Source organism: Strongylocentrotus purpuratus, unplaced genomic scaffold (genome assembly GCF_000002235.5).
Source record: "Strongylocentrotus purpuratus isolate Spur 01 unplaced genomic scaffold, Spur_5.0 spur5_scaffold_16, whole genome shotgun sequence".
Lineage (NCBI taxonomy): Eukaryota > Metazoa > Echinodermata > Echinoidea > Camarodonta > Strongylocentrotidae > Strongylocentrotus > Strongylocentrotus purpuratus.
Genome location: NW_022145601.1, coordinates 28,903,614 through 28,930,264, shown reverse-complemented (window position 1 = coordinate 28,930,264; position 26,651 = coordinate 28,903,614). Strand labels below are relative to the sequence as shown.

The following is a 26,651-nucleotide window of genomic DNA, read 5'->3' as shown; positions in this document are numbered from 1 at the left end:
GATAGGTAGATTTTAATAACTTTAATACAGAAAGCACTTACCGGTCTAAGGATACATCTTCATCTAACACTATTGTAAATTTCACAATTCACCAAGCAAGAATCAATTTCAAATCAAACCAAAATAAACATGTTGTACTTTGATTATTGTTCATATAATCTGTATCATTTTATTTTGCAAAGCAAGACATATTCATATGCACATAATACTTGTACAGAAATAAAGGCAAGAAAGCATTTCTTGAATAAAACACCATGAAATAACGACAGTATTCTGATATAAACTCCTCAAAAGAAGATCTTGAAGTCAAGTTTTAGCATTGATATCTCTCTCGTTTGTTTATTTTCATACTATCATTGAAAATCCTCTTTATTCCCCTTTATTGTCAATAGATTATTCATCATTTGTTTAGACAATGTATTATGTTTTGAAGAAATAACAATTGCATTTTGCAAAATTTTACTTTTGACTTGGCCCAATATTCAGGTGAACTGCACATTCTGTGATTACATAATCATTAGAAATGGTGCGTCATTGTAAAGGAGAATAAACAGGCTTTTCAATGATACCAATGTCATATATAATATTATAACGAGAAATATCGAAAATTATATCGCTAGTGATATTAGTTTGTCTCGCAATGTGGTCAATAAGGAAACTAAAAGATCACAACGTTTTGTTTGCCGCTGCAACGCTTAAACTAGAATTGCAGAACTTTTTTTGAAGAGTTTAGATTGCCCCTCCTTAATGACAGAACAAAGTAAAGGCTTCACAGTAATATATACAAACTAATATGTTCCTTGCATGAAACATACCCGCTAATACCTGTATGTAGATTGTTTGAAATGCTGAATGCCCTCTCTTTTTTCCTCTCCCTTTAAAAGATTCCAATGAAAGCATATTTATATGAAGAGATGTGCTCAAAGTAGATGATTGTGTGATGTGCTTGTGTATGCAGTCAGACCACAATATATGCCAAGATATTTAATCATCTTACAATACTTCTTTTTCAAGATGTGTCAGTGCACTGTACAAAGCGTGTCACTTGTCATATTATACTTTCCTCAACAAATATTGACATTATGTATACAAAAGTGAACACACTGGTCTTTCTTTTAAAGGGAAATTTACTTTACTTTAAAAACACAAAGGTTTTAAATATTATGCAACCCGGACTTTAACAACTAACCAAATGCAGGTTTACATTTTTTTCTGAAGAATACAATTACTGAATGGGGGGGGGGGGGTCACTATTGTTTTCTCCAGACCCAAAGACTTTACCATACTAAATTGTTGTCTGTGTGTCTGTCAGTCAGTCTTTCAGCTCATCTGTTTGTCAGTTTGTACATAAGTCTGTCCCGCTCACTTATTTATTATTTCGGTCATTTAAGGGGAAGTACTGTTATGCATGTAGGGGGAGGGGGGGGGAGGTACTCTAGGTCAGAGGTCACAGCAGTCCTTGAACATCACATCATGAATTTACATGAAAAGTACCTTACTTTAATAAAAGACATGTACTTTCTCAAATTGTATTAAACATTAAAAGACACTACATGTATGTCCCTTTTGCAGCCAACATCAAATTCTGTAGAATTTTGCAGATGAGGAATTATGAATATGTCATGTATGTCCTACCTGTAAAATTTAAATGCTAGCAGTGTCCTAATATTCAAATTATGCAAGGAAACCCGTTTACTTGCTAGACTTCACCGTCAGACACTATTGAGTGACTGACTGGCTTTTTTTTCTTCTTTGGTAATAACATACATAAAATGAGCTGTAAAGTGTACTTGAGCATTTGTCTACATGTTTAACTCATTTCTTGTAATGGCCAAAATTAAACTGATTGAATCTTTGCGCAGCATAAAACGTACGACCATTCTGTACAGTGGTCTGAAAATCAGACTATTACTTACTGGCTATATAGCTCTTAAGTCAATTCGACAACTAATAGTCGTTATTTTCCCACTTAACAACATTTTCAAGCCCCCCCCCCCTTTTTTTAGGGAAGTTCTAAATTAGTATTATCTCTCAAATGCTGTTGGAATTAAACCTTTTCATTTTTGGGGCCTGCAAATGGGACATAGTACCTTTAATATAAATACCAATTATTTCATTTAAATTCCTTATTGTGGAAAAAGATAATAGATTATTGTGTCCCTTTGCAGCTACATGTCATACCAAAAGACGTTAAAAGATGGGAGTTGTTGCTACCTTGTTTGGCGTTCAACAATAAGGGATAGAGCAACGTCGATCTGGTGCTGCTCAGTGGCTGCAGGGCTCACGATCAATTGGGCAAAAAGAATTTCTGTTTCGGTTTAATAAAATTTGGAGTGGACTATTAGGCTATTATTATTCTTATTTATGTAGAAGAGCTTTAACTCTGTTTTAAATGATGACTTAACACCCTTTTTGCTCCAAAAGGACAACTGAATATTAAAACCCAATGTTTTGAATAAAAAGAATAGATAGGAAAGACTGAAGGGGGTTGGTGACTACAAAAAGATATTTGATACACAATTCAAAGTTTTGTTCTTACATTTATTTCCTAGATGTTGTTCGCAAAGCATGATAAACAATTAAACATTATTTTCAAAATTTTGTTCCTGAAAATTGATAAACGTTCATGTTTTGTTCTTTTATCTTCAGTCAATCCCGACCGCTGATTCATAAAGGCATAAATTGTATCCAGTACTAAATGGGTTTTAACCTATAACAATAAAATGAACATATACATGTATAGTGTACACATCTTGGGTAACCTGACGTTTGCTCCAGTGACAATTGCTTTTGGCTTCATTTCATCCAAGTTTAGGGTTGCTATTGGGTTTTGGTTAGGTTTAGGGTTAGGTATTGTTTTGGGCCTAGGATTTAAGCTAGGGACTTGGTTAGTGTAGGAACTTCTAGTTGAGCAATTATCACAGGAACATATATCATATAACCCATCTTGTACATGAAACGTAATATACTGAGAACATATAGAATGTTTGAATTCAATGAATAATGTGCCAGTAAAGTGCTGTACTCATACTTTGCTATATGCATCGCTAATATACATTTAACAACAACAAAAACATGTGAAATTTGTACAAAAACTAGAATGCTACACTATACTTTCTGTATCAGCTGAACCTTACTCGTCGTTGATGTAGCATTGTTATCTTGCTTGTTACGGGGAGGGAGAATTTTTTTAAAGATTTTACTTCATAAATACGATAAACAGTCCCTTAATCTCTATTTATATGTATATTTATTTCAATTGATATTGTAAGTATTTTTGTTACCTTTGCTTGATAAGGGCTTGTGTTGTATGCTACTGTTCATTAACATATATTTTGTTGTTGTTGTTCTCTTAAAGCCATTAACTACTGAATTATTTCATTCCCATTTGCTTAATACAGGGACCAATCAATTTCTGTAGGCAGGCAATTAGTAAAATTATAAATGTGAGTTTCTAAAACGTCAAAAACGTTATCTGTTTGGAGCCAAAAGGGAATTACCTGGTAAGCAATTTTGTTCAACACAATTAACGTCCTTTTGGCAGCAAACAGATGATGTATAGTAGGTGTGAAAAGTAGTAGAACCACTCACAAAATAAGTGGATGATAACAATGCTACATCACATAGGACCATGGCGATACTTTTTACAACTTCTTCCTAAAACAATATGAACATATATATCTACTATGGTTTAAAATGGAATGAGTATCAGAAGTATGTACAATACAAACAAGCATCAAAATTTGATGATTGTTTCAAACACACCCTCGAACCATCTCTAGAACTCATCCGATTCATTTCCACTCCCTGAATAGTAAATAATCATCTCAAGAACAAGTTCAAATATAAAAATAAATAATTCATCTTTTGATCTCTTTTTTGCATTAGAAGTAAATCACTGATTTCTGAGCTTAAAGCACCTGACTTGCACAATAATTTCTCTCTCCAGACTGGACTATTTAAAGATCAGATTTTGTTCATGCTAAAATTAGAAGTATTGAAATATTCCAAACAACCGTTGGAAAGTTAATTTGTACTATCATATGTGAGAGTTTGAACAGAGGAAAATGTAGAAAGTTGCAACCAGTGAAAAGGCAGGAATCAGCACAAAGTTATACTCTCAATGCAATTGTTCTGTATTTTACAATCAATTTGTCACAATCCGGCCCAGGTATTTGTTTGCCTATCCAATCTTAATTCTTAATTCTCCATAGAATTTACAATTATATCCCGTTTAATACACATGCTCCATCTTGCCTCCTTATAAGCTTTCCCAACTTCTTTTATATTTACAATTTGGTCCATGTCATGATACGTGAAAGATGAAAATAGGAAAACAAAATATAGACGGAAAACAGTGATTAAAATGAAATACTGATAAGTACACAAGAAGATGACATTTATCTTCTACAGAATGTACAGTCACTATACAAGTACCAACAATGTTCAACATTGAACTAAGCATATTGTACAGAACTACGTTAAATTGTTCAATGAAAATTAAATTATAAGATATATTTACATTTTGTGAAAGGCAGACATTTAGAAAAGGCATTTTTCGCCATTCTTTTCTGTGTTCAGTTGCACATTTTCTTCCTTTAACAAGAGAGTTTAGATATGTACATTGCATGAACCCTTTGAAATTGATAATACATTTTTACAAATAAACTGTATTGCACTAGCAAAGAAATTACATTGCACAAAAGAATATCATGTTGGTCAGTAAATAATTGCATTAGCATAAGTCGCTATCACTTTTAAACAAATGTTAACTTGACTAAAAATTACACTTTCCCGAAACCAAACTCAATTTTTTTTAAGATTACTTGTTGTAACAGGTCTACAGGTACCGGTACATGGATTTTCAAAGAGAGCATAATTTATCTTTGAGATCGCAATTATCCATTCAAAAATATATTTTTCCCTACATGAACATTGCATAAAAATCAGATGCATAAAACAAAAGTGATATTTTTGTAACAACAATAAGATTGACAATGTAAAATGCTGTTCAAAATTTTGTTCCAATATACTTTCATGAGAATGCTTCATTACATGCTTCCCATTAGGGGTATATACCCTTCATTATATATGTACAGTTTGTATATAGCACAATGTAAGTCACAACTGAATGCAATTGCACTTTCCCTTCTAATGTATACATACACAGAAAGAACAAGAAATGTACAAACCTTACCGTTAATTGACCACTCTTTATAATGCTAGAAATTAATCTACACTTTTCTATATGTTGTAAAATTTGATCATATCACTACATCTGTACATGTTTTAAGTTAAGTCTATACTCTAATTCATACAAAGAAAACTATGAATACATTAAATGGCACAACCAAACTACAAAGGGTGGTATTCTCGAAAGTGCACTAACTTTAGTCCATGGTTTAATTCACCGACTAAGTATGGAATGCCAAGTGTCCATATGAATATATTTCTGATTAATTTGATATGTCCCTAAATAACCATGATAAAGTAATTATATCATAGTTATATTGTTGTTTATTAATTATGTTATTACATTTCATTTTAATTTAGTGACAGATTAAATTATTCAAAAACATATTCATAAGGACACTTGGCATTTCATACTTAGTTGATGGATTAAACCATGGACTAAAGTATAGTCCGCTTTCGAGAATACCACCCAAACAGTTTCTTCAAGATGGATTTAATATGACATTAACATACTGGCACTTTGGATACCTTGCTCAATCAGCCAGTGTCTAATATTTCCTTGAGAGAACGATAAGTTGTCTTGCAGATGCTTTGAGTTCTGCTAGATCTATCCCGCTGGCACTTGGTATTGGCTGCTCACTGAGCCAATGGTCTGCCTTAGCAGCCAGTAGCTCCCATTCATTAAAGAATGAGGCACAGTTATGTTCCAGCCAGACTAGAGCTAAAGCTGTGGCCCACAGCCTCTGCTGCTGAGACTCGTCTGGCGACAGATGGCGCATCTCTTTCCGAAGCTGCTGCACGGCGGCGAATCTCTCGCGGCGCCTACGACTGGGGCTGAAATTGGCAGCCGTCACGCTGTCCAGTTTCTTTGGTAGAGGGATGCCTCGCATGGCCGCAGCACCGGCTGGAGTTGGGGAAAGTGAGCGAACGCTCGCAAGAGATTCTGGCCTGCGATTGGCTGCTTTGAGCGTGTTGGAGTCCTGGCGTGCGTTCCCATTGGCCGGTCGGGCTGGGTGGGAATCCTCTGGGGAAGAAGTCGACTTCACAGTGATGTACCCACTCTCTGACTGGGACAACGACTCTGATATAATGCTTGCATTATCTGGTGGACTAACACCAGCTGATGCCTCATTGCCAGGGGCTTCGGCACTCCACTTCGAATTATCAACGCTTGCCTCTACATCTGGTGTCTGAAGACTACTTCCTTGGGAGCTACCGGCGTAAAAAGTTCTCAAGTGTGGTCCAGCCAGCGGACTGATCGCGTTCGGAATCATGGCTTCATAGTTCACAGGCACATCGCAGAACAGACAGGCACGTCTTAACTTTTCCAGTGGGATGTCGATGGCTTCCGCAAGCTCATAGTCCAACTCCCATGCCCCCGAGGCAAGTTGAAGGTTGACTAAGGCATGCAGTTCAACACATTCCATGCTGAGGGTTCTTCCTACACAGAATTCCGTCACATCGACTGCACGGAATAGAGGGCGCTTTGATGGACTGTTGCTGAGTCTTGATCGTAGTCGATTGAGACGAGAACCTAGCTGCCAGGAACGTGGCTTTGAAGCAGGATTTATCCCATATGGTTTCTCAAAGGACCCTGGTAAAAGAATGTAAGTAGAGATGATATAACAATGTTTTGATAACATCACATTTACAGAGTTTTGAAATCAGTGTTGGATTTTTTTTTTTAAAGAAAAGACCATATCCATTACAATTACAATGAACACTTACAAGACCTATGGAAATGTTCTTCAGGAAAGAAATTTCTTCAAAGATAAAAATAGATTATAAGTTGTCATATCTCCATACATGACGTTAATGATTAAGGGGACTGTTGGTTTGCAGAAGTGACGGTTCTACTACTCTTACATATTTCTTGAATGCCTCTAAAGAATATTATACCGGTAGAATTGTGATTGTCTAATAATCATTCAAAGTGAATAGAAATGAATGGATTAACAATGTAAGTGGTAAGAGTAGATGGTTTATAACAATCATTCAGAAACTAGAATAGTTGTGAGACTTACATGCATAGAAGTCTCCACTACACTGAGAGGACCACGGAGAATGGGGGCCTAGACCCCCGGGAGGTCCAGGGGGGTCCAGGGATTGACCATCCAGACCTGCAGGCATAGGAACCGGTTGAGAGGGGAGTGAACTGGGTGACTCAGATCGCCCTATAGGGTTGGAGTAGGGTTGGAGTGGGGGATGGAGAGGGGTGGAGTGGGTGTTGGGAGAGGGGTGGAGTGGGGGTTGGGAGAGGGGTGGAGTGGGGAGAGGGGGTGGTAGAGGGGAGGAGTGGGGGATGGGAGAGGGGAGGAGTGAGGGATGGGAGAGGGGAGGAGTGGGGGTTGGGAGAGGGGTGGAGTGGGGGTTGGGAGAGGGGTGGAGTGGGGGTTGGGAGAGGGGTGGAGTGGGGGTTGGGAGAGGGGGGAGAGGGGGTGGTAGAGGGGAGGAGTGGGGGATGGGAGAGGGGAGGAGTGGGGGATGGGAGAGGGGAGGAGTGGGGGATGGGAGAGGGGTGGAGTGGGGGTTGGGAGAGGGGTGGAGTGGGGGTTCGGAGAGGGGTGGAGTGGGGGGAGGGGGGTGAGAGAGGGGAGGAGTGGGGGTGGGAGAGGGGTGGAGTGGGGGATGGGAGAGGGGTGGAGTGGGGGAGGGGGTGGGAGAGGGGAGGAGTGGGGGTGGTAGAGGGGAGGAGTGGGGGTGGGAGAGGGGTGGAGTGGGGGATGGGAGAGGGGTGGAGTGGGGGAAGGGGTGGGAGAGGGGAGGAGTGGGGTGGTAGAGGGGAGGGGTGGGGGTGGGAGAGGGGTGGAGTGGGGGTGGGAGAGGGGTGGAGTGGGGGTGGTAGAGGGGAGGAGTGGGGGTGGGAGAGGGTGGGAGAGGGGTGGAGTGGGGGATGGGAGAGGGGTGAACAGATGCGAGTGGGAGGGTACGTGAGTGGAAGCAGGATGGGCACAGAGAAGGGTTTAAAGAAAGTGAAAGGGTGTATTGATATGTTCGGGGATGATAGAAGTACAGAGGGAATACATACATGAAGTAGAGAGAAGTGAACAGGGTCAATGGTAGAGGACAAAGGGTGACAATTAAAGCAAGAATTTAGAAAGTGCCAAAGAGGTAGTAAGGGAATTCAGATGAACACATACTCACAAAAAAGGAAGATCGTAAAATTGACAATTTTCATGGACAGTGATTTTGGAGGAGACGTTTTTTTTTTACAAAAGTGGTTGTTTAGATATCAGAATAATCAAAACGATGTTGGTACGATAGAATAAGCAAGGTATGAGGAAAAAGCGATTGATTGGCAGACAAAACAAAACAATTACATGTAAAACACAAATTTTAGGTTATGAGTTATGGACAGGAAACGCATGGAAGAGGTTACAATTTAACAAAATTCAAAGAAAGGGATCAAAGATAACGGGTGGATCGGAGTTCGGTATGGTCAAAAGAAAAGCAGAGAAATAATACAACATGTGAGTATATAAAACATCAAAAAGCTCATGCTACCCAGTTAACAAGGGTTTCAGATCTTTGTGTTTTGTTGGTAATACAGATATTATGGAGATTTATGATTATATTTAACAGTGCTGCATGGTGCAATTTGATTGAAAAACAAATTGGTTGCAACTTAAAATGACTGGAGGAAGTGCTTTTGAACTTTTGCCATAATGATTTAAAATATGTTTTCGTTAATAATGTACCTCATTAAATTTTTAACTGAACTAAAAAAAGTTTTTTTTTTGTTGACATCATGTACATCTATGACGAGAAAGTTACAGGACTTCTTCCTTTTATCCTCTTGTTTTCTCAGTCCATTCATCTCTACACTCACTTACTACCCCCTCTGATCTCTCTCTCTCTCTCTCTCTCTCTCTCTCCCTCTCTCTCTCCCTCTCCTTCTCTAACTCTCTCTTTCTCTCTAACTTTCTTTCTCAAACTCTTTCTCTAACTCTCTCTCTCTCTCTCTCTCTATGTATCTAGCATGTCATAAACAGTCTGAATGCAACTCTTGCATCCATAAAACTGATCTATGACATTACTAAGATCAAATTTATTTTCTTTAGATTTAGGTTGAAGTAATTTTCTGAAGATCAAAAAGGTTAACATCAAGAGAACAACATAAATGAGAAAATGTTGAAGAAGAATACATTTACAATACGGAACTCACTAGTGGTAAAGCTAGAAATAAATATATTGTTAAACCAAGAGAAATAGGAAGGTGAAAGAATGAACTAAATGAATAACACATGTATGTACACTAATTTTGTTATCATGATAAAAGGGGATTGTGGTTAATTTAACACAAGCTATCATTAATGGCATTTGTTGCCCTTTCCTCATTGCAACCTCCCCTCCCCCTTGCATTGTAAGTTGGAGTACTCAGTGGTCATGATTAATCTAGTAATATAGAAATTATTCTAACCATATCCAGAGGAGAAGGCCTCGTCTTCTGAATCGGTGAATGATGATGAATACTGTTTGCCCATCACGTTGTAGCCCCAGAAACGAGCAGCTCGTCGCTGGAATGGATGCGCCGCCTTGGGTTGGCTAGGCATGATCTGAAAGGCAGACATCATTGCAAACAGAATACAAAGTCAAGGGGCTTGTTGTTAATGGCTACTCTATCTTTAAAACAAAGAAATCCCTATAATAATGGTCATGAGCAGTGTTATTCTGAAAGCCAGTATATTTTTAACAATAGAGTGAGCTCTTTTGTGTCTTGTGAAAAATTTAAATTGCACAGAAAATTGACTAGGTGCTTATACAGCTGTTGACAGACATCTACATGCAAGAACTATCCTCTAATTCAATTTGATCTAATTTTCAAATGATATTTTTTCTCATTTATTCTGGAAAATGCATATATAGCGGTAGTTTTCAGAAAACAGCCCATATAGTCAATAATTTATTATTTTTGTGAAGTCTGAAACCTGTTTCACAACATAACTTCAATTTCAATTTCAATTTATTGTCAAATATTGGAAATTTGTTTGACTCACATTTTACAAACGTACAACGAATCAAAATAAGTTTACATACATAATATATTGTATACTTTGACATAGAAATGTGTCTTAATTGGCACCATCACACATGTAGCACAGTTATTCCTTAACTTTTTGACCCAATTCATGACCCAAACCAGCGCTCTGTTGTCATGCAGTTCTGTTACCCTCTTTGATCAACTGGGCATTCGATCACTACCCCACAAACCCCCAATTAACTCATGTGTGATTCATATGGCCCTCAGATTCAAGGGGACCAATTGCCTGAAAAGATTTAAAGATATACCTGGTAACTTTATATCCCAAGAAATGAATGAGACATTTCATTCCAATTATTAAGCTACGATGTCCCTCGGATATAGGAAGTTAAATGGAGGCCCCGTGTACAGGAGAGTCACCACCCTTGCATGTTAAGAACCCATTGCACTATTCGTATAAGAGTAGGGGGAAAACCCTGGTGTAGTGGTCCACCTGCACACCCCAATCAGACCGAGTATATACGGCATCTGCAAGAATCTTCAGTATTGAAGGAGGCAGATTATCTTAAAGGGAGTGTATCATGGGAATTACTGGTTGAAGCCATCTACGTCTTCTTTTGGACAACTGCACGTAAACGAATGGACTTGATTAACTGGGTCAGCGTGCGCTAACCTGGGTCAGTGCGCGCTAGCATTGGCGAAACAGACCAAAGTTCTCCTCACGCTTCGGTTTCGCATATGTTGCACGCACGCGAATGCTGCGGTTGTGTCGTCCGTAGTCCTATACCCGATTGGCCCTGGGTAGGGCCAGGGGAAAGACACATAGTCTCGTCATGACACACTCCCTTTAAAGAAGTAGCCCAATGAACTCACAACTACTGGTGATGGCAGGGGTTCTAGGGTCTCCAAATCTAGGGAGACGAAGGCTGTGTGACGACAAATCACATGACTTGCTTGGCTCAGATCCACCATCTTGCTTCGAAGCTTGAAGATGTCATCTGTCGATGGTTGATGAACTAGGGAGGAATTAAGGAGAATGGTATGAACAAATTGAGCCCCAAGTCATACTGATGAGATAAAAAACAGATCAACAAAAGACCAGATAAAGAATTACATTAATCTGAATGGATGGCTAAGATTCTGTTGGTTGCTGGTCATATTGGAGTTGGTCAAATGATGGGACTTCAATCGATTAGAGCAATAATAGTCACGGGAAATTTTTCAGTTCATTCCAAATCTATCCCAGGTCATTTTCTTAATTTGTAAGGATCTGCTTTTCACACAATTTTATGAAGCTTGCTAATTTGATATATTTTATATATATAAGCTTGCTTATTTATGATTCATTGCCAGAAAAATACTTATTGTACTTCATATTATTACTGTTGTCGAAAAACTGTATACTTACATGAATGCAGAAGAAAATCAAATCAAATAATCTACTCATGGTTTTGAAGTACTTGAAATAAATCTTTTTGAAATTATACTAAGAAGTTTACCATCATCCATGAGGTATCCCATGCTCTGTATATCATAGTCCATGAGCAGGCATCCAGCAGCTAGCTGATGTATCGTCTCTTCCCAAGCATCATCATCCTCCGTCGGCCCCCTCCACTCCCCAGACACCAAGGTTGTAATATCAAAGGGCACCTCACACCGTATGGGACGACCGCAGAACAGCCCCGTCACGATGACACACCCCTGCCCAGACCGATTAGCGATGTTGATTAGCTCGCCGTCATCCATCAAGACGGCGTTGCTCAGAGACATCTGGACGTCCGCATCAAAGAGTTCTTCCCCTTCGGCATCGATGTAGTCATCCCAGGCAGGGCTGGCTGGTTCAAAGTCAAAGCTGTTGAGGTGAGAGCGGTCATGACGCTGACCACTTAGGTGACGTCTCCTTCCATTCAGGTGACTTTCAGATTGTCTGTCAATTACAGGAAAACAGGAATTACGAGATTGGATGAGCAATCAATATATGTCTTATTTTCTATATTTCTGCAATATGATTATATAACAACTTGAATCACAATATATTATATAACAACTTCAATCACAATAGACTATAATAAGAGGTACATTTAGGAAGGTGAAGTAATTTCCTATTTGACTTCTTATACCCAATTTTCGCAATGGAATGAAATCATTAAAACTGGTATTAACTCTTAAATATCCACCTGTCTATGAACTTACTTGCGCAGGGAGTTAAGGAATTAAAAAAAGCTTTGCACTAGATTTCTTTTCAAAAATCAATTAAAAAATATTATTGATTTTTCATCAAAATACAATATTTCTGCTGAACAAGGTTGTTCAAAACATTAAAACTGGTATTTACTCTTAAATATCCACCTGTCTATGAACTTACTTGCGCAGGGAGTTAAGGAATTAAAAAAAGCTTTGCACTAGATTTCTTTTCAAAAATCAATGAAAAATATTATTGATTTTTCATCAAAATACAATATTTCTGCTGAACAAGGTTGTTCAAAACATTAAAACTGGTATTTACTCTTAAATATCCACCTGTCTATGAACTTACTTGCGCAGGGAGTTAAGGAATTAAAAAAAGCTTTGCACTAGATTTCTTTTCAAAAATCAATGAAAAATATTATTGATTTTTCATCAAAATACACTATTTCTGCTGAACAAGGTTGTTCAAAACATTAAAACTGGTATTTACTCTTAAATATCCACCTGTCTATGAACTTACTTGCGCGGGGAGTTAATGAATTAAAAAAAGCTTTGCACTAGATTTCTTTTTAAAAATCAATCAAAATATATTATTGATTTTCCATTGAAATACACAAATATTTCAGCTGAGAAGTATCTGCTGAACAAGGTTGTTCAAAACATTAAAACAAATTCTCCTCCTTTGCTATCTTCCCCAAATTACTTTGAATTTATCAAACTTTATGATTGAAAAATTATACTTCTTCTCTATAATGAAAAGTAATCAATGAATTGACAACTCCCCCAAAGTGAAGAGGATGAGATAAAAGAAGAAATAACAAGATCAAATGAATCATTAATAAACAATGTCTACTGTTTTATCAATCTTAATTAGGAGATTAAGGAGATCAGACATTGCTTCCGCATCCAGTTTCAGAAGCATGGGTATATTTATGGATCTTGACATACATACATGCTCATGATGAACAATAAAATAAGGAAAAGAAAATTATAGAAATGAACATTCATCTACTGAAAATTTGCATATTTAAGTTCTTCTTAAAATAGTCGATCAAAGTGGGAGAGCAAAAAATGAAGGGAGGGTGATCCATACTTTGAAGCCAAAATAAGAGAAACTATACACTCCCCCGATTCTGAGTTGCCATGTGGTAATCGGAGTAGTGTAGGATAATTGGAAGAATGGAGTTGATAGTGTGATCAGGTTGGTGTGTTCAAAAGAATGCATGGATGATATGTTGCAAAGTTATTTAAACATTTGTAGACTCTGAAGGTTCTCGAGTACAGATAGAGTTTAATTTAGAAAATGTAATTTTTGGTTTTGAAGACAAAAAAAAAGGATGCTTTGAATTGCATGGTGACTTTGATTAAGCATCAGCTATTCGTACAAAACCTTAATAACAAAATTCAAAATTTTAGTTCTTTGAAGAAAAAAATTGTTCAATATTATGATGACAAGAAATATATTCATTCTATATCTAGTATGTATAACAAATTTGTTACTAAATGGCAGTCACTTCAACATTTGTTTCTATGAACAACAAGGAGAAAATGTTAAGAGTATTTTTTTTCATTTGAGTTAAAGAAAGACTTCATTTCATTGATTTGTAAAATGTTTTGTTTGACTCAATAAAAAGCCTATAGACTCTAAAAGAAACTTTATATGAGATAAGCTTTATCAAGGGTAACAATTAGGTGCAATTATTGTACGTCTGAGCAAGGGGAATGCAGATTCTTGCCTTCCTCTGTCCAGAGCTAAAATATCTGATAACAATTTTTTAATACAACTCAGTGTTAATGAAAATAAAATAAACAGAAGGCTACAATCTATTCTCATTATAGTATAAATCTCTTGAGAGAGATTGGGTTTACAGCTAATTAGAATTGTAACAAATGTGTGCTGGATATACATGTATATAGGCAACTCCCTTGATGCAAATAGACAGTAATAATGGAATATTAAATTTACCTTGAGAAGGGAGAAAGCCTCGCTAGGGAAATAGGTTCTAAATATAATGAGCCATATGGCATTGAGGCTGCATTCAAAATTTGCCTGTCGGCTTAGAGCCAGAAGGTCATTAATTCATATCATTTCAAAAAGGGTTATTTAGTGTCTTTAAAATATAATTGCTTGTCATTGTATTTTGTTTGTTATAGCGCTCAGAGACTTCAGTGGAAAGCACTTTATAAGGACCATTTTATTGGTAGTATTATTATTGTTATCAACAGGTTTGTATAGTCTGCTGAGGGCCTTAAGCCATTATTTCATATTGATCACTTAACAAAAGATTAATGTCTTTATAGCTCTCAAGAGAGAATAAGCCTTTTCGTAAATACTATCTGCGCATGGGCAGATCGATAAAGGTCATTTCTGATAAAATTGTAAAACCCACCGACAGGAATACGTGCTCATGTTATGTAATCATTATTCATGTGTGCACCTATGGTACATTATTATAATACAAGAAGGCAAACAAAAGCTTTTCATGAAGCACATACATGTACATGACTTTGGCATTGATTATTCTAAAATACACAAAGTGGGACTTCTCCATGAGTAAAAGATCTGTGGATATTTGCGGTCATTTGACCCATGTGCTAACTACGAAATGGTCTATACTCTACATCCTATGCTGAGACGGTCACAAGGCCATTTATATCATTTAACCAAAAGAAATACCTTCTTACTCTCAAAAATTGATACACCATCTGCTAAGAGCCAAAAAAACATTATTCCATATAATTTTCATGGAAGGATAACTGCCTTTCTGGCTCTCAATTAAAATATATCACCTATTAAGAGGCAATAAAGGATGTTAACTCATACACGTTTACATGGAGTTAATACCGTCTGGTTCTCAAAGAAAAGATAATTTGCCAAAACAATTCAAGTTATCTCATAAACGTGATGCGTGAATGACTGTGATGAGGGTTAGGAATAGATATTCTCTAGAGATAAGGAAAAGAAAGGAAAGAAACCTGCATTACCTCCTGTCTGCAGCATCTAATGTATTGAGTAATCTTTGTAAGGACGTCGGGTCTGCAGCTAATGAATTATCTGGCATTGATACTGCCCTCGTTCGTCTCGATGTGGAGAGCTCTTGTACTCGCTGTTGAGCCTGTATAGAATGAAAATACAGGGAAATTTGTCACTGTTTAATGAGGGAGAGAAGGAAATGATATATAGAAGGGAAGAATTAATAAAGTGAAGATTAGGGAAAATGTTATGTTGGCTGCCCGCAAAAAGGCCAATACGGTCATTGACATTACAAAGCTCTCAAGGCTTCCTTGCCATTTGGGATGAACTCAAATCATTGGGTCGGCGTTTCCAGTCGAGTGGTCACGTTACACGACCTCTCGTAAAATGAGAAAGGTAGATGATGTGAAGATGCGCGATAAGGATGCGACTGTTTTTAGATTTGCTGTAGGGTTTTCACAAAGTGTTGGGTAAATTGGACCATACCATTTTCAGATGAGATGTTTTATTTTACAGACATTACCCCCAACATTTTGTGAATAAAGGTCAGGTAATGCGACCACCCGACCCAATGAGTCAAAGTAAGCCTAACATTTGGGATAAGAGTAGACTAAGGGAGCATGTTGTTTTTATAAAATACAATTGTTTTGGAATAAAAACTCCTAACAAAGTAACATCTTGCAAGGAGCTTTTATAGCCATATCAACAACCCTCATATCTCAATATACATGTACATACCGGGTCAGTTGTAGAGTTGTTGCTTTCTGGATGTGAGTGAACTTCACAGGCATCTCCTACATCAGGACAGCCGCAGAGTAGACCGTTGGACTGGCACTTCTGGGGTAGGTTCTGTAGTTTGAGGGGGAGTGGTGGCTCTGGAAAGTCAAAAGAGAATTCAAGTCACTAAGTGACTTGGTAACATTGTTGAAGGTCTGTGAAAATACCTGCTTAATTTTTGTATGAAATGTAATTACTTATTATATTCCTTCTACTGTACTAAATAATAATAATAGCTAGTTCTTATATAGCACTTTTCAGGACTGAAGGCACATTCTCCAATAACCCTCTAACATGGACAAAATCCTGAACAAATTCTCAAACCACAAAGACATTTATGGTTTTCTTTGAAGGCGTCACCGTGCAACACCCTCTAACAGTAAATTCTCCCATCCATTTCTGAAATTTCCCAACCGTATTTCCATGAAAATAAGACATAAAAAAGGCTTTTAAAAATGTCAACACTTAACTGTCTGGAATGGTATAAAGAATCACTTCATTGCTTTGTGACAATTTCATTCACCTAAAGTGTAATTAGATTGATAGAATATGGTTGGGAGAATTAAGGAATCGATCAGATCAGTTTTCCCCAATATGTTTCATTAATAATAGTCTGTTTTCAATTTCACTCAAACTTTCAGATTATATTTAACTGTACATCTAGCATTGAATTCACTACCTTAGCACCATTTTCTCTCATCTGAACAATGTTACCAATTCCCTTAGATATATATTGCATATCATCCATGTGCATCCTTATTTCATATAAGGAAGAGTCAAGTAGGTTGAAAAAGTAATTATTTTCCATTGTATGTTATAATGCTATCTTTAGTAGATATGAATGAAGTTAGAGACTAAATATTGATTGTTAAAAGGGAAGTCCTACTCCCTGACTTTGAGTCGTTTTCAATAAAAGCCAGAATGAGATAACAGGTCAATCAAAGTGAAGGATTCAATTAATGATTTAAAAAGTTATAATTTTGTCTAGTGGTAATCCATCAAGCACGATTGCGCAACTCTCATGGACCTCCCTTGCAAGCATTGCTCCATTATTTTGTCAAGGGGGTGGGGTCGGGAAGTTTTGGGGGTACTAAAAATTGTGAAAAATATGCTTTTTTGTTGTTGCTGATAGAGGAATAGATCTCTGTCATAGAAAAAGGGGGTGTTTATACACAGTCATGAGGAAAAACTTGGGAGAAATGGAATCTAATGATCATTTTTGGATATATCTTATTTTTGTTTCCTTACCCCTGTCCCTATTCTGCCTAGCAGTCTTGAGAGGTGATCCTGTATTATTGGTCCCAGCTGAGACACTCTCCTCCGTCCTCTCACTGCTTGACCCCCTGGACAGGGTGTGATCCAGGAACGGGTTGGTCCTCTTGATGGAGTCACCTCGGAGCAGCACTGACGCCAGGGTGCTCTGTAACCGGGCGGTGTCGCAGAGGAGGGCGTATATCACGATGGGTTCACCCCTACTGATAGGGGCATGGTGGTGGTTGATGGGGGCTTGGATGAGCTCCATGCCGGCTGGTAAGATCCATTCTGCGGTGATGTCACTGATGGTGGGTTGGAGAGCATGACGGACAACGGTCATCACCTGTCAAAGTGGCAGAGTGGGAGATAGTCAGAGAGAGAGAGTTTGCATTAAGTGAATATAGTACATTTCACACCTATATTGGTAGCAATGACTAAATATGAAGACTATGTACATGCACTTAGAAATGGAAGAAGAGAAAAGCAGAAATGTTAGGCAAATATTAAAAATACAACAGATGAATTGACCATTATATATCTGCTTGGTCTTTCCTCTCTCTGAATCCATCTGCCCCCCCCCCCCCCCCCCCCCGTCCCCTCTTTTTTTTCACTTTCTTTTCTTTCTCTCTGTGGCTTTCTTGGTCTGTCTCTCTGTTCCTGTCTGTCTCTCTGTCTCTGTCTCTCTATCTATTTCTCACTCCCTCTCCTTTTCTCTCCTTTCTCTCCCTTTAAACTCTCTATCTGAAAGCCTTTCTATCCGCATATGACTTTCTCTGAAAATGTCTAATTAAAAAGGGAATAAACAATGCTCCAAATTTCTTTTCATTTTTATTACACCTGCTCCCTCATTTGAACCCATTTGAAACGAGCACACCTTACATCATGATCCTATAAGATCAAAGGTGTTATCATGCTGTGGCTGTCCTCAAATTAGGTGTCCCCACTCATATTACCTATGTCACCTGATGTTGTTATCATCAAGAAAATTGGAAAACCCTAAGGACATGGATACACCTTGTCAGTTTGTGAAAAATATAAATGCATCACAAATTTAGCATTTCCAAGTATGATTAAGTTTTTGTCAGCATCCTCTCCCGATAATGTCAATAACTAGAACAGGCTGGTTGAAAATGAACTGGAAAGCGTTCATCTACAATTTAAAGGTATCTTGTTAACAAATTGGTCAAAAGAAATTCTTTCTCCATGAATGCAGAGTAAAATCCTGAGGGTTTGGTGGGAAGGAGGGGGGTGGGAAGGAGGGGAGGGGAGATGAGGGAGGGGGGGGGGAGTCGCATCAATCATGTTGGGCTAAGAAATCTTTGGTGGGAAGTTCAAGCCATCACCTGGAGAGATGAAAATACAGAGGAGGTTTTTATTCTCCAAGATATAAAAAAGGGTTCCAGAATTATGAAAGCAGATATCATAGAAAGAAGTATTGTCAAAAATTATGAACGGGAAACGGCACTCTGATTTATAAACTTGTCTTGCCAAGTAATATTTGAGGACGTGAGTTTTTTTTTAACACTCGATGGAACATCAAGGTTTAAAGGCACGATCATACAAATAAATGCCCAACAAAAGGTGAAAGAGATGCTAACGCTGCCACTGTATTGACAAAGGTTTGAATTCATCAAGGGTTGCATTTATCTTGAAACGGCAAGAATAATAGACTCTCCATGCATCTTGCTCGCTCGGCAACTCGGCTCTCTGAATCCATAATGTCAAGCATCACTTTACCGCGCTAAAATCAATTGCTCTGGGAATAGAGATACCGGGAAGCCTAGCCTGCTAATGAAAAGCTATCTGTTCCTCCAAGGTGCCTGACTTGTTACTAATGACAAGTTAGACACAAGTCCATCGGGCATTCGCATGAGATAAGGAAAACTTTCAAGAAAGAGCTAGTGCGTGTATAATCATTGTAAAGCATTGGGCGGGCATGTTCGTCAGAGATAAGAATATCAAAATGAAGGTTCATCCTCTAACAAAATAGATAGTGCGAGGTCATAAACCTTTTCTTACAGTAGTGTGACAATTGTTGATTTGATGTGTCGGTGTGCATGTAGTGGGGTTATTTGTCCTCTTATATATATTTTGATGTAGATTGTACAGCGCATACAGAATTAAGTATTAATTATTATGCTTGCATGCATGAGCAGAGAGAGCAAATGTCACTGAATTAGATCAGCACACTTTTATCGCTGGACAACATAGGCCTGGTACAACAAGTGGTATGCTGTATAAGATATACATTCAAGAAAAGGGAGATGTAAGGGTTGAATCCTTAAAAGTATAGACCAGTTTTTGTAAAATTGCAGTTCAAGGGTTTTGGATGCAAAATATCCATTCAATATTGTTTAAATATTGCCTTCAGAGGTTTAGATGGCAATACTTTAACCTAAATTTGCAAAAAAGCAGAAATATATGCCAAAATGTTCAATGTTTAAGAGCATTTGCGATATCTCTCCAGGCCAGATCAATATGATAATTTACCAAATATATCAATTGGTAGGCGGTTTCCTGGCAAAATTTGTATCATCACGTATTAGTCAAAACATGATTGGTAATAAAAGCTTCCATTTTTTTTTTGAGAGAGGGGGGCGTTTCCAAATCTGGCCTATACCTGTAAGTTAGCAACACAAAGTGAGCAAAATGCAAACAAAAAAAGTCATGTTCAGACTGGTTTGTGCTAAATTTTGCTATATTATGAACTTCTTTATATAATCCTTTTAATATTAAATATAGTGATATCAGATTGATAAACAAGAGAGTGAAAGAAAAAATCATTGCTGATCTGAATTCAGTTTTTATAATCTTTGTGGCCCTCTTGATGACCATTTCCCTTGACTTATATCAACAAAAAAGTGGTGGTCAAAATATTTATAACATTGTTGAACTGTTGTTCATTTCAATTCTAAGATGCAGATCAACTTTAAAATCTATTAGCATAATATCAATTTTTATACTTCTTTTTGTCAAAGAAGTTGATATCAATACAAAGAATAATCTCTCGTTCATGCATGTGTTAATATCTCAGCAGAGATGGAATTGCTCAAACTTTTTGTTTTAAAGTCAGAAATGTTTGATTTTCTCCAATCTCAAGTGGAATATCAATCACGCTCAACACTAGCTCTCATACAAAAACCACAATTAGGTTATTTTTAACCACCTTCTAGAATTTCATCTCGAACATGCAGTTTTCAAGGAAAATGACAAAATAACAAGAGAAGGACAAAATGGATGGCCGATGATAATCACTCACGATGCCCGGGAAACCACAAAGTTATTGGTAAATGCATTTTTTTTTAGAAATGGGAATTCTATTGTATAGCATATAAAAAAAAATGGGATGGCATTTAGGATGTTTGTCGATGTCTGTTATTTCACAGGGGTAAAACAACATGCCCTTGTTTATACTTTCTTAATATAAATAACTGCTGGAGGAGTAGCTAAATTAGAAAATCAGATTTCAGAATAAAAAGATGTAATCAAAGTAAAGATGTTGTCATGTACTACTCAAAATTAAATTTGCCCTTGGCGCTATTTTCCATTACCTGTAATTTGTTTCAGATTTGGGGTTCTGATAACTTTTGAGTTTGACAGCATTTCACGACCTTTTTCACGAGTATCTCCCAAGACCCCTCAACCCACATCTACTGAGAGCCAGAAGGCCATTAACTCATATCTTTCACCTTAGATTGAATGCCCTTCTGCCTCTCAACCGAGTGATTTGGGATATAAAAAGTAATACTGGGTATTGGTTATACCCTTTAAAAACACCATTATCACAATTCAGGGTCATTTTGGCAGTGAAACATAATTGCTTTTTGTTTTGTTTTGTTCCGCTTGAAATAGTCAGTTTTTTATATCCCTAAAATAAATTAAAAATCCTGCCAAAGATTTATACTTCATTGGAACAAGGAGGAAATGTGTAAAAGCTAGAAACTGATGATAATAATTGTGAGCCGACAGGTAAGAGAAACCAGGATACGAATGTAAAAAGATTAGAAAATTGTAAACGTAACTAAGAATATAGCGAGAAGAAACCAGGATAGAATTGAACTAAAAAAGGTTGCAAATCTATAAAGACCATGAAAATTAGGTCACTGTGTACATGTATTTAAAAGAAAATTAAGGGATATCAAAATAACGAGAAAAAGTGATTATCAACCAAAGTTAATATTACTGGAGCTACTTATCCAGCTCTCGATCTACAAAAGCCAACATAATCCATCGTCTCAAAAACAGGTAGCAGCCAAACACTTGTCAAAAAACACATTATGGGTAATCTTGATGCTTCTGAAAACAGCTTATATTCCTTGTTTTCTGATGCTGGGTTTCCAGGAAACACAGACAGCAATCCATTTTGCGATGAGATGAATGATAATCGATGCCTTGGGCGCTATGTCTAGCTACATGTAACAAATTCTATGTCGTCTTTAAACATGTTTTCATCCTCGTTTTTTGGTCAACCCTCAGCTGGAGTTATATTTTTGTTTCTCTCCTATAATTTTGTGTTTGTAGAAATATATTTCTCCTCTCCGAGGCAGAATGATTTGGGCAAGGTCGTTTTGCAAAGTAGTGACGTTGCCTACGGAACTAAGAAAGGGAATCCATTAGTGATATCCACAAAGGGATCATTTCTCACCATAACATTCACATTTTTAGAAGCCAAACTGAGAAAAATAGTGGCGTATCCAGTATCATATACATGGACCTGGTGAAATAAATACCCACCTCTTTTTATCTGCCCGGGGAAAAAAGAAAATGAATTTTATAGTGGGTCTATGTACAAGAGGTTAACTAGATATTACAACCAACTCTTACTCTACCCCTTTGATCTGGGAGGATCTCCCCCCCCCCCCCCCTGTTTATCAATTTCTGGGTATGCCACTGGACATCACCAATTACAAAATGTACAACTCTGACTGTGATTGCATTGGATACAGATATTGCCAAAGGTTCTGAAGGAAAGAAATGTATTTTTCATAAAGCAATTCATTCATTTTGATCTTGTTTGAAGTATTTTTTTTTTTAAAGAGTGATGCTTCAGTATTAATGACATGAATTCTTTCTTTCGTGTGCATTTATGTGCAGATAATATAAGTAAAGAGATTTGGGTAATTTATATTGAATTAATCATCATATGAAATTTCTTGTTCAAATTTATTTGATATTATATTAAAGTAAAATGTAGGCCACAAGACAACTTTAAAAAAGACAATTGACCTACAAAAAAAATAGAGGTTGTGCCAATTTGATTTCAACCGCTTATTCTTTTTTTTTTTAAGAACTCTATTTCCAAGAAGCATTCACAAAAATCCATACTAGAACCAATCCCATTGAATTCAATTTACTATTTTTGAAATAAAGGAATGTCTCAAGTGATTGGAATTTGCAATTCTCTCTTGGGGAAAACCTAATGGAAAATTTAATTTACCTAGCTATATGTAATGTATCCAAAGAAATTGTATTACTCTTTTTTTTCACAACCTTGTTTTTTAAACTTATGGTGAATGGCTTAACTTATAGAGACAATCAATGGCTGCCAAGTATATGGACAGCAAAAGAGAACAAACAGAACGTCTTGTTATGATTCAACATTTTGTTACAGTTTTGTATCCAATGGATAAGGATATAAATAGGTAAGTTATAAACCATCACTGTTGGCAATTAAGGCAGTATAGGGCTAAATGTAGGCAAGCAAAGAAGCAGATTAGTTACTGTCTTTCTGCCAGTGCTCTGACATTAACTCTGGGCCTTATTTTATCAGAGAAGTTTAGGATTAGGGTTAGGGTTGCAATTTATTTTGTTTTGGTTACATGTAGGTTGGTAAGGAATAGAGCTATAGGTATAGTATTTGGCCAAGTGATAAAGTAAGGAATTTAGTTAGTTTATCGTATTGACAGTGGAGTAGGGTATATCTGCAATATAACTTACAAGGACATTCCAGAGGCAGAGTTGAGATCAGAATGAACAAAATATATCAGCCTGTTGATATCTTATTATTGAAGAAAGTGGATATTTTTAGATTGTACATCGCCGCCGGGGAGAGCTGAATGTGGTGGGGTTATTTTGCATTAGTTATCATCCAATTGACCTTTTGATTGAATTCCAAAGAATCTGACAAATTTTTTATTACATTTGTTTTCTTCATTTAAATAATATGTCAGTTGAGAGCAGGAAGGGAATTAAATCAGTTTTTATATATATATGAGGTAATGTCCTTCTGGCTCCAAACAAATGATATGTAAGTTTATAAACATCATCATTTTGACCATGTATTCTTTTATTTGTATTTGTATTTATTAACATTTATTTCCTTCTCAACAGTACAATATGAAACACAATGTATATATAAATGATATATGTAACAATTATTTCAACATAGAGTATACAGTAAATAATTCAGATACGGAAGGAGGCGAAAACTCGTAAAGCATAGCTTGAGTGGGGAACGCCCATAATAAATTAACATAGTTACCGAAAGAACATTATAGATATTATTATGAAAATTACATTTTATATACAGTAACAGAAAAATGATAGGAAAGAAAAAAAATAGTAAATGGAACAGAGAGAAGAAAAGAAAAAATGAGGAGAGAATTAAGTATAGGAAGGCATGTTGACTTATAAAGAGAAAGTTACCTCAATTGGGCTGTGCATGTGTCTGTGATTACATAATAAAAATAACGAAGTACTACAATTTTAAAATAGACAGCGGGTACATATCATTACAAACAAGTAAAATCATCAAACAAACAACAGCTTTATCCGACAGCATTGTCCTGGGAATATACGTATATATGATACTAGCAACAGCTGAGGCATGTACGTAAGTGATCAAAATACAAACATGTCATTGAATTGAATTCCACAAGAGGTCATTTCACACATATTTATGAAATATGTGTCATATCAGTTAAAGATGCATAATATCTGATTTTATTGGAGGAAGGGGTAGGGCAAGAACATTTCTATTCAAAATTGCTGTAAAGTTATCATTTTTTTCTTCATGAAGGAATTTCATTTGCAGTGCACATTATGAATGAAATATAGCAGAGCTGGTATAATATATTGCTGTCCTTACATCTATATAATCTTTGGTTTCTTTCTATTTTTGTAACTCATGTTAGTATATGATTCTTTTATAGAAGATCAATAAACTTTTTAATTATCATACTTGTAAAGTGCACAGAGACTTCAAATATTTTGCAGTATTAAATAAATAAGTTTATTATCAAATTTTTGCTATAAACAGATAATTGGATTTCAGCATGTGGGTCCTACCTTTGTGTGTTTGTGTGAGGGGGAATGGAGAAGGGGAGGGGCACTATTATTAAAGGGGATGAAATGCAAGAGAACAAGGTCAATAAATGAGGAAAGGGTGTTTGCCTCTTGCCCCTTATTTTGCCCCTTTTATTGCACTTTTAATTCAATTGCCCCCCCCCCCTCCCCTGAGATCTAAATAATTGTCTATGAGATGAATATGATGAACACACACTAGCATTCCCATATTGTAAAGAATCCCATTAATACTGTACATGGCCTTTAATATTTGATATTTACTTTTTAACATTTAATTCTATTATTATCATTCAAGCCCCCCCCCCCCCCAACCCCACCCCAATTCCAAAAGCTATATCTATGAGAGGAATACGATCATATCATGCTCTCATGTTGTTGTGACTTTCGAATCATCAATGCTGTACATGGCCCTTTAATACTGGATGTTGACGGTGAATGGTGTAACCTACCTTACTCTGCATGCGTTCCCCTGTGGCGATAAACTCCGCCCGCCCTCTACCCGCTGACGCGATGCCTCGGATGAGACGCCGTGATGAGTTCTCCCCGACACCAAAAGCGTGCACCCTGTCAGAAGGGAACAAGATAAGTCAATGAGAGGAGATAAGTGAGATTACGTGAGGGGGATTCGATCGAGGCGGAAGAGGAAACGGAAAGCAGAACATGGGGGAAAGAGGAAGAGTGGAGGAGCGTGGGGGGTTGGGGGTAAGGACCAATGTGCATTAGTGAAGATTAGAAGAAGGAGGGTCAAGCAAAGAAAAAGAAAGAAATTGAGTATGCATAGGATGCATGAAATGAGATAGAGACAAAAAAGGGAATATGAGAATGACGTGAGAGAGAAGAAGAGAAAAGAGGAGACAGGGAGAGACTGATATAATGAATAGTAGAAGGAAGAGAAATGTAAAGAAAGGGAGGGATATACTCTTTGGTGAAATAATTCGAGAATCTGATGGATGTTTCCCTAACAGAGATATACAGATTTGTGGTGAAAGGAAGAAATCAAAAAAAGATAAATATGGGCATTTAAAAAAGAAGCAAGAGAGAAGAAGAGGGGGAGACATAGAGAGAGAGAGAGAGAGAGAGAGAGAGAGAGAGAGAGAGAGAGAGACGGGAAGGAGCAGACAGAAATACAGATAACTGTTTGCAAAATCTTTGTCTGATTATAAAGGATAAACAAAATGCAATGGGAAAATAGATATTTGTGAAGAACTGAAAGAGAAAGTTAGTCCAAATCAGAAAGCAAGATCATGAACAAGATATTAAGGAAGAGAGAATTAGTATGCAAACTGATATTTCATTTTGCATTGAGGATATCCACTCAAGATATCTAATCATTCCGTTTACTGTGAACTTTAAAATGAAATTGATAAGCAAAGTTAGAAGAACAAAACAACTACTTTTATCAATGGGAAAACAAAAAATCAGTAGTACAGGACGCCACCCTCGGGAAAGAACAGATCCTACATGCGTATGAAATACACCTTTCTTTCCTCAAGTATGACGTCATTCGGCTGAGAGGAAAGTAGCATGTAGGGTTTCCTTAATCATCATTGACGTCTAAAAAGAATTGAGACTCTTGCTTGAGACATCCGAGACGTCATATTATTCACAAACTCGTTCTACACTCCACACATTTATGTGAAAGAGAGAGAGAGAGAGAGAGAGAGAGAGAGAGAGAAAGCAGGGCATTATATACTATAACCCTCAGAGCAATGGGATACAGGACGAAAGCCTAAAACAGCTTGTTTTTCCTCCTAAAACTACTTATACTCATACAGTGTCTCCCCCTCACCCTCTTTTCTCTGTCTATGACTGTTTGTCTCTTCTCTCTCTCTCTCTCTCTCTTCCTTCATCTCTCGTGGGTTATCCTGTTCAAGCTAACTTATTTTTGATCTGTTATTATAAATAATAATAATAATAATAATGTAACTTATATCGCGCCAAATCACCTCTGTGGAGTGCTCGAGGCGCGTGTAAACAGGA

At 37.0% G+C, this 26,651-nt stretch overlaps 1 protein-coding gene across 1 annotated transcript; it reads right to left on the bottom strand.

Moving 5' to 3' along the window:
* Positions 1-5,568: 5,568 nt before the first annotated feature.
* On the bottom strand, positions 5,569-26,175 carry LOC100888979 (von Willebrand factor A domain-containing protein 5B1). The gene is made up of 10 exons (XM_030987509.1): positions 26,150-26,175; positions 25,121-25,235; positions 17,361-17,709; positions 16,074-16,210; positions 15,347-15,477; positions 11,674-12,101; positions 11,048-11,190; positions 9,614-9,749; positions 7,218-7,313; positions 5,569-6,787 (listed from the first exon to the last, which is right to left on the bottom strand). Exons 1-10 carry the CDS (start codon positions 26,173-26,175, stop codon positions 5,742-5,744), a joined length of 2,607 nt encoding a protein of 868 aa, XP_030843369.1. The 3' UTR covers positions 5,569-5,741.
* Between the last annotated feature and the right edge of the window lie 476 nt (positions 26,176-26,651).

Excerpts from the sequence above, each read along its gene's own strand:
- LOC100888979 (XM_030987509.1), bottom strand. The coding sequence starts at position 26,175 with ATGACGTCATACTTGAGGAAAGAAAG. Across the intron at positions 15,478-16,073 it reads ACAACTCTACAACTGACCCG|GCTCAACAGCGAGTACAAGA; the intron begins GTATGTACATGT and ends CATTCTATACAG. Across the intron at positions 6,788-7,217 it reads TAGTGGAGACTTCTATGCAT|GGTCCTTTGAGAAACCATAT; the intron begins GTAAGTCTCACA and ends TTCTTTTACCAG.